Source organism: Berghia stephanieae, chromosome 2 (assembly GCF_034508935.2).
Source record: "Berghia stephanieae isolate SIO BIC M18660-M18661 chromosome 2, UCSD_Bste_1.3, whole genome shotgun sequence".
Lineage (NCBI taxonomy): Eukaryota > Metazoa > Mollusca > Gastropoda > Nudibranchia > Aeolidiidae > Berghia > Berghia stephanieae.
In genome coordinates, this window is record NC_088361.1 from 101,706,548 (window position 1) to 101,721,183 (window position 14,636).

Genomic DNA, 14,636 nt, shown 5'->3' on the forward strand with positions numbered 1-14,636 from the left:
GTGAAAACTCCCCTAAAGCCTTAATCACACAGCATTTACCTCTCTGCTGGTGAAAACTCTCACTAAAGCCTTAATCACACAGCATTTACCTCTCTGCTGGTGAAAACTCCCCTAAAGCCTTAATCACACAGCATTTACCTCTCTGCTGGTGAAAACTCTCACTAAAGCCTTAATCACACAGCATTTACCTCTCTGCTGGTGAAAACTCCACTAAAGCCTTAATCACACAGCATTTACCTCTCTGTTGGTGAAAACTCCACTAAAGCCTTAATCACACAGCTATTGCCTCTCTGCTGGTGAAAACTCCACTAAAGCCTTAATCACACAGCATTTACCTCTCTGATGGTGAAAACTCCACTAAAGCCTTAATCACACAGCTATTGCCTCTCTGCTGGTGAAAACACTTAGGCTGCAGTCATTTAAAATAGGTAATGAGGGAAATTCTGATTTTAAAAAAATATCAGCCATGTTTTGACAGGATCAGAATACATGATTTTTTTTAAAACGAGGAGTTCACTATTTTATTCTTCAATAACAACCCCTCCTCCCCCCCCCCCCCCCCCCCCCCCTACCCAACCATCAATCACCTGTCTACCCTGAATAAAAGTGATAATACTTACTGCAAGTTGAAATAAAAGTCGACAGTGCCAGTAAGGAGATGGCTGGGACAACTCAATGGCTTTGAACAAGATTGGTTTGGCATTTTGAGGCTGGTTCTGAAAAAGAGGAGCAAGAAACTGCATTCAATGTTGTCCATAACAATGACATACTTTTAGACATAGAATACAATGATTTGTCTGAAGATAAGTTCAAATGTAGGAATCTTGAATTCTAGTGGACATTACCCATATAATACAACATAACGAATGATAAAGAGTCCATGTCTAGAAGTAGAAGCGTAACTAAATGCCAGCACATTAACAGCAGTATGTACTATTAATATTAAAAGTAAAACTGGAAACCTGTCACCTTACAAGGCATTGTGAATAATAGTATCTTCTTTTAGATAGTTATATATAACAAAAATGAGTGTTTGAACAATAAGATCTACTAACCTGGTTATCTACGTATAGCTGTGCCAACACACTGGCAATAAGATCTACTAACCTGGTTATCTACGTATAGCTGTGCCAACACACTGGCAATAAGAACTACTAACCTGGTTATCTACGTATAGCTGTGCCAACACACTGGCAATAAGATCTACTAACCTGGTTATCTACGTATAGCTGTGCCAATACACTGGCAATAAGATCTACTAACCTGGTTATCTACGTATAGCTGTGCCAACACACTGGCAATAAGATCTACTAACCTGGTTATCTACGTATAGCTGTGCCAACACACTGGCAATAAGAACTACTAACCTGGTTATCTACGTATAGCTGTGCCAACACACTGGCAATAAGATCTACTAACCTGGTTATCTACGTATAGCTGTGCCAATACACTGGCAATAAGATCTACTAACCTGGTTATCTACGTATAGCTGTGCCAACACACTGGCAATAAGATCTACTAACCTGGTTATCTACGTATAGCTGTGCCAACACACTGGCAATAAGAACTACTAACCTGGTTATCTACGTATAGCTGTGCCAACACACTGGCAGATTCAAACCTCACATCATCAATCTGAGGAATCTTGATTCAGTTAAGAAAATCATTTAAAACCTAAAAATTTTTTTACAACAGAAAAGAAAAAACTCCATCGACAAAAATGACAAAATCATCATGATTGAGCGTGCCTGTCAACTACTGGAACTAAAACGACAAGCCACATGTTATATTCATTTTTAATAGTAGTAGTATCGTCGGGCTACACTTCTATGTTCAAGGTATCAATCCAGGTTCGGAAGTCATCATCACATTTGTTGATGGTTTCAAATCCCCCTTCCAGTTTTGTCTCTGGGAAATCTATTCATTTTTCATCAAATAGGACTGGAGACAACTTATCATCATCATCATCGTTATTATTATTTTACAGCATCCACAGCAGTAGACTGTGAATTGTGGAAGGAATCGATACAGGTGAATAGAGAGGCAGCCATGACACCCCAATAGTATTAGAATTAGGAAGCAAAAGGCCTTAAGTCAAGTAAGTCAAATTCATTATTATCATCATTAATAATATTATTGAAGCATGATTGAAAGTATAAGGCCAGGTTATGTCAATATGTATATATTATATTTCTATCATAATCATATATGGCTAATGTTTCAGTCTCAAGGACATAATTAGAAAAAAATGACAATAATTGAAAGCCGTCTTACACACGTTTGGTGGAAGGGATATTGTGCTCCTTAACTGATTCACAGAGTCTGAACAGTCATTATTTTGTAAACAACTGAAATGATAGTTAAATTGAGTGAAATACAACAGGATATGCTATCCACAGTTTGCAGTTAGTAAAATACTCACCTGTTCTTCATTCTTGAGCAATCAAACCAATACACAAAATTGTATGTAAACATTAAAGCTTTATAATCTGATTGAGGGAATTTAAGGAGAACTAATCACCCAACTGATGGCCTAATAACAATAACAAAGAGCTGAGAAATAATGTCAAGTACATGCATTCCATTTTACTATTTGTAAACAACCAGCCATGTTTGCTGAGCGAGCTTGATATAATGTGTCACAAATCCTGTGTTTTGATTGGTCAAAAATCTACTGGTGAATAACTCTTCATCCTGATGTAACTACAGACTAATGTGATAGAACCAAATCCTGTGTTTTGATTGGTCAAAAATATACTGGTGAATAACTCTTCATCCTGATGTAACTACAGACTAATGTGATAGAACCAAATCCTGTGTTTTGATTGGCCAAACATCTACTGGTGAATAACTCTTCATCCTGTTGTAACTACAGACTAATGTGATAGAACAAAATGCTGCAGCCATTCCCAGAAAGTTATTTCTATGACGTCAAGACACATGAAGGAAAGGATACATTTGAAGATATCGTCCACTGGATAAGAAAGAGAGAAAAAAAAAGCTAAATTAAAACATGACCATTCAATTTAAATAAAAACATTTTAAAATTATAATAATAAAGATATAAATATAAATACTTTTTTAATACTTTAATATTTAAAATTTTACGAAAAAAGTATAATAATAATAATAATAATCATAATTACACTACGCCATCCAAATGGCATATGAAATTGTCATTATTATCCAAATAAAACCCCCCAAAAAAACCCTCAAATCTATAATTATAACTTTAAATAATGACTTGATAAATACTATTTTATATAATGTGTTGATCGAAGGACAAGCTTGTCAATTCTAGAGACAAACATTTACTGAACTTTTATGCAAAAACAAAAACTGACCGAGTGCTTAACTCCAGTAAAAAGACATTCTCATACATGCCAAATTGAAAACTTAAAATTTAGTAATTTTTATGTCAATTTTTAGTAATTTGACAAGGAAATTCGTAATTTCTGTACATTATTGTGTACGAACAATTATAATATTATTTTTATTATCATCATTATTATTATAGTAAGTAGTAATAGTAGTTGTCTTTATTATTATTATTATTTTATTATCATTATTATTATAGTAGTAGTAGTTGTTGTTTTTCTTCTTCTTCTTCTTCTTCTTCTTCTTCTTCTTCTTATTATTATTATTATTATTATTATTAAAGTATTACTAAGAACTAAAAATTCGTAATTTTCCCAAAAAAAATAATTCGTATTTGGCCATGAAATTTGACTAAAATTCGTAAAATTACGAAAAATTCGTAAGATTCGGCATGTATGCATTCTGTATTTACTTTTTTCTGTTTAGCGGTGATTAGAAAAATATACTGAGGATTTACATCATGATACTGAATTCCGTAAATAGGAAAATTCACAACCTTGTGTAGACAATGCCTTGTATAGACAATGAGTGATTTGGATGCAAACCCCTTCGTCATTATAACAAAACAAAGAAAATTGCTGTAACAAATATAAGCATAATGTAGTGAGAATCATATCATGCATGTGTTCTCCCTGTTGAATTAAAACGAAATCCTAGAATGTCCGAGAGAAAGGTGCGATACTATTTACAGTACAGGCCTGTAAATGACTGGTGAAACAATTGTCGGAACCTTTTGAACACGAGAATAGATCAACAGGGCCAAAATATGGATTAAGAAACACAACACACATATGACACGGCACTTGACTAGTCAAATCATGTCATGGTTCCCCCCCCAACCCATTAATAATAAAATAAACAGGCCCCTATTTTATGGTACCAAAAAAATACCAATTATTTGAGAGAGTACACACATTTCTGGTTCCAGGTCTGAGTTAGTTGTAAAATGAAAGGAAGATAACAATTCCTAATTTTGTAAAGCATGTGTATCTAGACATCTAGTGTTTGACACGAGAAGATGCTTTATCTCCGATCCTGCTTGTGTTAAATTTTTAAGCTGATTCTTTCATTTACTTGGATTAATTCTTAGAAAAGAAGAAGAAGAAGAAGTAGAAGAAGAAGAAGAAGAAGAAGAAGAAGAAGAAGAAGAAGAAGAAGAAGAAGAAGAAGAAGAAGAAGAAGAAGAAGATGAGTAGGTGCAATTGTGTGTGAAGGATGAAAAAGAAGAAGAAGAAGAAGAAGAAGAAGAAGAAGAAGAAGAAGAAGAAGAAGAAGAAGAAGAAGAAGAAGAAGAAGAAGAAGAAGAAGAAGAAGAAGAAGAAGAAGAAGAAGAAGAAAATGAGAAGGTGCGGTTGTGTGTGAAGGATGAAAAAGAGAAAAATCTAAACAATCACTGTGGTGGTTCTGTCTTTTTACATTTTAAATTCTGTTTTTACCTGCATATTTAATGTGCAAACTTGTATGATAGTGATGGGAATGTTTGGAGTGGGTCAGTGTGTAGAGAGTTGGACAATTTCTACAGATGCAGATATTGTATATATTTATTTGTGTCGGCATGTATGTTTGTGCTAGATAGATTAGTATGTATTATGAGAGAGAGAGAGAGAGAGAGAGAGAGAGAGAGAGAGAGAGAGAGAGAGAGAGAGAGAGAGAGAGAGAGAGAGAGAGAGAGAGAGAGAGAGAGAGAGAGAGAGGTGTTAGTTTTCTTAGTGGAGAGTTGAGGGTTTGTGCGAGTATGAGGGACAGTGAAGTGGAAGGTAATAATTGCGAGTTTGTGTATTTTGTTTAAAAGAACTGAAAGCTACAGAAAACCACAACGGACTTAAAATAAAAATTCGGATGGATGTTGAATAACCTGGCCACAATACACTATACTGTATACTACTCGGAAATTTGGGTGACGATTTTTATCTAGTGACCTAATAATTATAATCATTATAAACCAGAGTTTCGGGTGTCGAATTAAGCGCTCAAAACCTGAGGGTATCGAAAAGGCATTGGAATGAAACATTATAATATAATAATTAGTATAACATCTAACTAGTGATAATAGACAATTCAATGAGTGATTTGGATGCAAACCCCTTCGTCATCAGAACAAAACAAAGAAAATTGCTCTAACTTTAATAACAAATAAACCTGAAAATTCTAAGTCTACTAATACTAAGTCTAAGCAATCATAAAGTTTAAGAAGTTCATCTAAAACTAGAGTAAGTACATCAGTACAAATACGCCGTGATTATCCCCAGACACCTGTCTGGGGATAACCAAATTTCGTTATTCCCAGACAGATATTTGAAACTCCGCTCTTTTAAACAATTATCCACATTCCAGACTATGGAATGTTTCCAAATGCACATAGAAATAAGGAAAGTTAATAAATTATCTATAAAAACATAAAATTAACCAACATTAAATCAGTTGTTACTACATATATACACAATATGCGTCGACTTCGAAGTGGGTGTCATGGCCGAATGGTTTAGTCGTCTGCCCTGGAAGTTTTACCAGAATCGACGTTGTGGGTTCAAATCCTGGTTCCGCCGCTTTTTTTTTTTTTTTTTACATTCCGTCTTCTTTTTACAGAAGGTTGCAAGGGATAAATGTCCCATCCATCCTTCCCCCACCTATTTTTTTTTTTTTTTGTGTGCGAGTCTATTCTTTTCTCCTTTTTGTTTGACCTTTTGTTCCGTTTCTGAGCATGGATTTCTTAAAATTGTTTTTATTTTTAAAAAAATTATTGTTTGTTTTTTTTCTCCTCTATCTGACCATTTGGTCGCTCTCTGAATATTTCTGTTTGTTTGCTTTTTAATTATTTATCCTTTTTAGACACTTTTTGAGATCGGAATGGCATGACAATTTGCTAGAAACTAGAAAGGAACTAAGAGAGAGAGAGAGAGAGAGAGTTAAAAAAAAAAAAAAGAGGTTGGGGGAGGATGGATGGGACATTTATCCCTTGCACCGTTCTGTAAAAAGAAGACGGAATGTAAAAAATAAAAAAAAAAAGAGGCGAACCAGGATTCGAACCCACAACATCGATTCTGGTAAAACTTCCAGGGCAGACGACTAAACCATTAGGCCATGACACCCACTTCGAAGTCGACGCATATTGTGTATATGTAGTAACAACTGATTTAATGTTGGTTAATTTTATGTTTTTATAGATATTTTATTAACTTTCCTTATTTCTATGTGCATTTGGAAACATTCCATATTCTGGAATGTGGATAATTGTTTAAAAGAGCGGAATTTCTAATATCTGTCTGGGAATAACGAATTTTTTTATCCCCAGACAGGTGTCTGGGGATAACGAATTTTCATTATCCCCAGACAGGTGTCTGGGGATAATGACAGCCGTACAAATAGGTCAAAGATGAGTAAAGAAAGGTAGGGAGGCCCACAGATTTGGAACTGAATTCTGACTCTGACCATAGCCATCGTAAACTTATAGTAGCCTGACACTAGAATCATCCTTGGTCCTTAGGACTTATACTTATTATTATAATTATAATTATAATAATAATAGTAGTAATAGTAATAGACATCATTTGCGGCGTCAGACTGAGTCAGAGTGAGTTGTGGTAGAGCAAGTCTCAATGAAACGTGATTCCATTGGTTGAACTTTTGAATACAACTGGCGCTTTGCTTTCTTCTGTGGCCAAAGACTTGTCTTTTGACGTAATATTAAGGTCAGCGTAAGTGTAAGGCTATAAGTTATAAGTTAGCGATGGCTATGCTCTGACTAGGCAGTTTAGTGAGCAGCAGCAGTGGCAGTCAAATTTTGACCCAACTCGCCCATAGGAAAGTTGTGACTGGAAATTGCCGTTCGCGTTTTGGGGGGTCCAATTAAAGATGCATAACTTCGTTATAAAGAGGAATATCGCAGATATTTTGGTATCATTATTTTCGTCTTTCAATTTCCTTTTAAATGGTGCCAATTAAGGAAAAATCCATTAATAATTCCAGAAGTTATATGAAGTTAAAATTTGGCAATTTTCAAATGCATTTATTTTTTTATTTACCGCGTGTGTTTTTAAAATTTAAACGCTTGTTTTTAGAATAACATCTAAACTTTATTCATGCCAAATTTCAGGGCTCTATATCGATGCGCAGACACCTTTTAACTCTGCGCCGAAATGCCTTGTTTACATTATCTTCTCATCATGGCTGCCGGGCAATATCGATATTCATATCGATATTTTAAATTTAGTTATGTATCATGTTACATTTAGTCCATAGTATTTTCAGTACTATTATTTACTATGTTTTTATTTTGAATACATACTTTCCAACTTTATTTATAGGCATTTTATAGTTTTTGTTTTAAAAGTTCGTATATTTCTTCTCTTTGTGAAATCCGATATTAATAATATCGATATTTTAAAAATACCAATTGCTTTAATTTAATTTTATTTTACTTTGCCATCAAGTCATCAAGTTTCTTTCCCATATATTTAGATATGTTTATCATTTGTATCCATATTCTAAAGGCCTTAGCCTTAATAATTATTATGGTAAGAAGTTCTATTAGTTTTGACACCCCCATACATTGAGAGAGAAGGGGGGGGGGGGGATAAAATTATATTAATTGTCAGTTCAAATGATGTAATAGTAATAGCAATAAACCCAAAGTGGTTCAGCAGAATTTTTTAAAATATTAAAAGCCAGAACTTTCCTTCTAATTATAATAGGGAATCTGTTTCAATTTATTTGAACTTTTTCAATCTACCATTTTCTTTATATGCAATTAAATTGCCATAGGTAAAAATAAACTCATTATGTCATTACACAACATGTTTATTATATCTTTTCATTTAAATACTCTCAAACCCTTTTTTATTCTCTATGTATTAATTAAAAGAGGGTAATTATTTGCATTGTTTCAGTGAGATATTGGGGATAAATCCAAAAGTGATAGAGCAAATTGTTTCTTACGTCTAGCCGAGTTTTTGATTATGTAACATTTGCGTCATATTATCTACTAATAATGTGTTAATTTGAAATGTTCATCTTCCTCTTTATTAATGTAAATGCATTGTCCTCGATAAGACGAACATTTTGGTGTACAATATATGATAAGAACTCCATATTGACTGTTTTAACCATTTTTTATTGACATCACGCGATTTCTGTCACAACTTTGCAATGGTAATTTTGGGGTAAAAATCGGTCTGAAATTTCAGACTTTGAACTGCCATAACTACATTTCTAATCAAGATAGAAACAAAATTCAAACTGTTTTGTAATCTGTGTTGCCAGCTCTTTCATATGACATTGGTTTCAAGTGTGTGAGGTACATTTATAATTTCTATTAAACTCCCTACTCTGACTGATTCTGATTCGGTTCAGATCAGAGTCAGAGAGGTTACCTTTCACTTTCACAAAGCCATTCCGTTACTGTTTGAAATGATACCGTGTCTGATTATTTTCATCATGGCATTGTCATTTTTAACTTGAGGAAGCATAAGTAGAGAGAAGCATTTAATAAGATTAAGAGATATTTATACTCAAAAATTGGTTAAAATTACCGCTTTTTCCAAGTGGGTTCTTGCCAAATCTGCATTGTTAGAGTGCTTCAGCAATATGTTCCCTAATTGCAAATGCGTTCTTGCTTCAATGTAAGGTGGTGGCTGGAAATTAAAGATTGCTTGAAGACAATGTATGCATAATCTGATATTAGGAGGATTGGATGTCCTGAAATGCTCTGCTAATCCTAAAAGAGCGATATACCAGGGTTGTTCTTGGGCGGACGACGCCATTTTCTTTATTTTGAGATTATCTCAAAACATTTCGTGAAAATAGTTGTTCATTTTTTCGTGTGGAGTGAGCAATGGAATACTATTTCCAGACAATAGTTTCACCGATACCTTCGTCACATCATGATTATCGCGTTGCCATTCATAAAAGAGAATTTTAAAAAATATTGTTTTAAAATCTTGAGCTTTTTAGCCCAAAAAGAGGGCAATATCTATTTAATCTGTACAGATTGTTTTATAAATGAGTCTTTATAAAGGGACTCAGCAGCACAGAACAAGTAGGACGAAACAAGAACAAAAGGCTTAAGATTCGTTATTACATTATTTTATTACAAAGACCAGAGGTACTCATTTTACACGAAAATCACCCGAGAGCTTTATATAGCGCAATATCCACTAAATGTGCTCAAAGCGCTTTACAATGAGTCCCTGGTCAACAGCAACATTTAACATGTAGGACGGGACATGCCGCCTGTTAGGCGATATTACAATTTTTTCGGACAAAGACAACGCTGTTAACGGCCAGGTACTCAGTTTACACCTGAGTACGGTAAGAGAATGTGAGTAAAGAGCCTTTTCCAAGGAGTCAACTATGCGCCGAACGCGAGGCTCGAACCCAAGACCTTCCGATCCGAAAGCGAGTGTCATACCACTAGACCACATAGCCGCACGGTGGCATAATATGACCATGTACCTAGATATGGTGAAAGCGGTCGATCACGTGACATCTGAAGGGATGGTCTACAAACGTGCTGCCAAATTATTCACCTGAACTGGGGAACAGACTTGACTATGACCATGTCAAGAAAAGATACAGCAGAATGGGAGAAGATACGTTTTGCTTACTCAAAACGCTAGACTGCTCCCGGGATCGATCTCCGTCCCTTTGATTGTGAAGCGGATGCTCTACCAACTGAGCTATCGGGACCCCCACCCAGGCCTGTTGGTCTCATGTCACAGTCTACAAAGATTGTTGTTGTGTTCATTTCTATTGGTCTCATGTCACAGTCTACAAAGATTGTTGTTGTGTTCATTTCAGACGTTGATTATACGAGTAGTTCCTGATTGTGTCATTCTCGTTTTTGCATGCTTGTCATGATGGGTGTCGAATTACCCAAAATGGTGAATAATAAAGGGAAAAAATGGAATTTATGAAGTATTGTTCTTTTCTTAAATGTTATTTGTATAGAATCCAAGTGTGAATGGCTGTGGGTTATTTGTATTCTGTTTGTGTGATCACCTCATCAATCCAAACTTAATGACAAGAAACTGAAAATGTTGGGTGTGGAATCCCCCCCCCCCCCCCCCCCCCACACACACACACCTTGCCCTAGTCCTACACGTCGGTCTAACTCAATTTGTGACCCACCATTTCAAGACGTTATCATGTCGGAACGACTGAGACGTCGACAAGTCAATTTAGAATCAAAATCACAAGAAATACAAACTTTGAGCGTTTTCCAAAGAAGATAGAACGAAAATGACGTCACTCAGGTCTTTGTTATTGTTTTTTGCCATCCATGTTATGAGTAATTCTCACTAAACTGTATTAACCAGACTATAAATGTTCATGGTTACACATAGTTTTGTGTGTTGGCCCGTTATACTTCCGGATGGTAATATTGTGAACTTCTTAACCAAGCGCATACTATCTATAGAAGGAACGAGGTTGACGGCACTCAGCTCTTTGTTATTGTTTTTAGACATCCATTTTGATGATGAGTTCTCACTAGATTGGATGTGTAGCCTTGCGTGGTTGTTGCCCGATTGATTGAATTTAGTGAGAACTATTCATAAAAATGGCAGTCAGGCTAAAAACAATAAGAAAGTGCTGAGTTATGTCAAACTATGTCCTTCTTTTAATGTTCTCATAGTTTTGTGTGTTGGTAGCTTCTATAGGTAGTGTGCAGATGACGTCATTCAGGTCTTTGTTATTGTTTTTTGACTCCGCGTTTATGAGTAATGCTCATTGAACTGTATTAACCGGACTATAAACGTTCATGGATACACACAGTTTTGTGCGTTGGTCCGTTATACTTCCGGATGGCAATGTTATGGGCTTCTTAGCCAAGCGCATACTTCTTAGCCAAGCACATACTATCTATAGATAGTATGCAAGAAGCTCATAACATTGCCATCCGGAAGTATAACGGACCAACACACAAAACGGTGTGTATCCTTGAACGTTTAGAGTCAGGTTAATACAATTCAGTGAGCATTACTCATAAACGTGGATGGCAAAAAAACAATAACAAAGACCTGAGCGACGTCATCTTCGAACTATCTATATATCCTTTGCTGGTGTATGTTGTGAGTATTTTACCTACGCGCATAGCACGAATATAAAGTAAATTAAGATTAGATCCAAGTTTCCCATTTTTGTGGTTATAAACTAAAGTTTCCGACACCTACAGTATATCCAGGCATATCATCGCCGCTTTGAGATGATGGGTCACATTTGCTGCTGACATCAGAATAATCACAGAATAATCACAGTCTTCCCATGCTCCCCCCCCCCCCCACCCCATACACACACTCCCCCCCCCCCCCACCCCTCCAAAAAAAATGTGTACCTTACAGCTTTGTCTGTAGGAAAAAAAAATTCGCATAAAAATAAAAGACGTCATGTCACGTCCTGAATATCAAGTGTTGCTGTTGGGTTGAGACCCCTTGTAAATCGCTTTGAGCACGTTTAGTGGATATTGCGTTATATACATAAAAAGCTCAAGGGAATTTTATTTTGTTTTATTTATTTTATTTTATTTACTTTCATTTCCATTACTATCCTAATGCTTCGCCCAGACTAATTTTATGCAACCTAAATTACCTTGTCTGTTTATCTACATTTTAATTATACCGAAAAGTTCGCTATAGACTTGTCTTAATTTAAAATTCATGAATTTTAGAGAAAAATAACCCTGAGCATTTTGTAGCAACTGAAGCAGAAAGTTGGGAACAAGTCAGTATAATATTATTATAATCAATCTCATGATGACCGCTGCCCGACGTCAACATATATTGCAGATCTGACAGTCGAGTGGTAAAGGCATTGCACTGTGACCCTGAATGTCCCGGGCTCGAGCCCCGCTTCAGGCACTCTCGTTTTATTCCTTGGGCAAGATTATCAACCCCCAATTTGCTCACTAGGACGACATGGGTGATTTCTGTTGACATCAGACATCTTGTTTGACGAATTATCTCTTCGTGCGTGGAATGCCGAGGGGACGATATCTTTTGATGTCGTGGCGGAAGGGCATAACTATTATTATTATTATTATTATTATTATTATTATTATTATTATTATTATTATTATTATTATTATTATTATTATTGTTATTATTATTATTATTATTATTATTATTATTATTATTATTATTATTATTATTATTATTATTATTATTATTATTATTATTATTATTATTATTATTATTATTACTATTATTATTATTATTATTATTATAATTATTATCATTATTATTATAATTATTATTATTATTATTATTATTATTATTATTATTATTATTATTATTATTATTATTATTATTACTATTATTATTATTATTATTATTATTACTATTATTATTATTATTATTTTTATTATTATTATTATTATTATTATTATTATTATTATTATTATTATTATTATTACTATTATATTTATTATTACTATATTATTATTATTATTTATTATTATTATTTAATTATTATTATATTATTATTATTATATATTATTATTATTATTATTATTATTATATTATATTATTATATTATTATTATTATTTATTATTATTATTATTATTATTATTATTATTATTATTATTATTATTATTATTATTATTATTATTATTATTATTATTATTATATTATTATTATTATTATTATTATTATTATTATTATTATTATTATTATTATTATTATTATTATTATATTATTATTATTATTACTATTTTATTATTATTATTATTATTATTATATTATTATTATTATGATTATATTATATATGATTATGTATGATGATATGTATTATATTATTATTATTATATTATATTATTATTTATTATATTATTATTATTATATTATTATTATTATTATTATTATTATTATTATTATTATTATTAAACATTGCATTAAGGGAGAATATTTTACGTTGGTTTGAGAGTATTTCCATAACAACAAAAATGAGGCCATAACAATTTGGGTTATCAGACCTGCAAGGGATTTGGTGATTTTTCAAAACTTCCTAGCCAAATCCAGATAGAAAATGAGTTAACAACCTCAGGCTGTCTCTCGGACTCCATAGAATCATCCGAGGACATTTGAAGTTCCAAAACACTCAAGGTATTGTCCTATGAGGACATTTTGAGTTACAAAACACTCAAGGTATTGTTCTATGAGGACATTTGGAGTTCCAAAACACTCAAGGTATTGTTCTATGAGGACATTTGTAGTTACAAAACACTCAAGGTATTGTTCTATGAGGACATTTGTAGTTCCAAAACATTCAAGGTATTGTTCTATGAGGACATTAGGAGTTCCAAAACACTCAAGGTATTGTTCTATGAGGACATTTGGAGTTCCAAAACACTCAAGATATTGTTCTATGAGGACATTTGGAGTTCCAAAACGCTTAAGGTATTGTTATATGAGGACATTTGGAGTTACAAAACATTCAAGGTATTGTTCTATGAGGACATTTGGAGTTACAAAACACTCAGGGTATTGTTCTATGAGGACATTTGGAGTTCCAAAACACTCAAGGTATTGTTCTATGAGGACATTTGGAGTTACAAAACACTCAGGGTATTGTTCTATGAGGACATTTGGAGTTACAAAACACTCAGGGTATTGTTCTATGAGGACATTTGGAGTTCCAAAACACTTAAGGTATTGTTCTATGAGGACATTTGGAGTTCCAAAACACTCAGGGTATTGTTCTATGAGACACAATAGACACGTATTTTCCTCTTGATGTCAATAAATAAATGACACAAAATTGACGTTTTCTTTGAATGGTGAATATGGGACTTGGTATGGTTTGAAAGTCAAGTACTCATAAAAAATGAGCTTTAATATAGCGCTTTTATCCACTAAATGTGCTCAAAGCGCTTTACAATGGGTCCCTGGCCAACAGCAACATTTAACATTTAGGACTGGACATGACGCCTGTTAGGCGATGTTACATTTTTTTCGGACAGAGGCAACGCTGTAAACCAGGTACTCATTTTACACCTAAGTACTGTGAGAGAATGTTAGTAAATGGTCTTTTCCAAGGACTCAACTATGTGCCGAGCGAGGCTCGAACCCAAGACCTTCCGATCCTAAAGCGAGTGTCATCATGCCACTAGACAACATAACCGCACAACTCATAAAAGTCTTTCCTGACATAATAAAATACCATTTCGAAACGACAAGTCACGTATTACAAACTAGTTTCTGTCCGAAATGAAAAATGGTGTTTTGACAGTTCATAATAATTAGTGGGCGGTAAAATTCTAATGAGA

General features: G+C 33.9%; 1 protein-coding gene across 1 annotated transcript in view; it reads right to left on the reverse strand.

Annotated features, from left to right (window-relative positions):
• The window catches only part of LOC144966077 (MAU2 chromatid cohesion factor homolog), a 32,538-nt gene extending 23,401 nt beyond the window's left edge, over positions 1 to 9,137 (reverse strand). The window contains exons 1-4 of the mRNA XM_078902123.1: positions 8,907 to 9,137; positions 2,957 to 2,974; positions 1,576 to 1,644; positions 621 to 716 (exon numbers count right to left, since the gene is read on the reverse strand). Coding sequence (XP_078758249.1) covers positions 621 to 716; positions 1,576 to 1,644; positions 2,957 to 2,974; positions 8,907 to 9,137 — 414 coding nt within the window. The remainder of the gene's footprint in view (positions 1 to 620; positions 717 to 1,575; positions 1,645 to 2,956; positions 2,975 to 8,906) is intronic.
• Between the last annotated feature and the right edge of the window lie 5,499 nt (positions 9,138 to 14,636).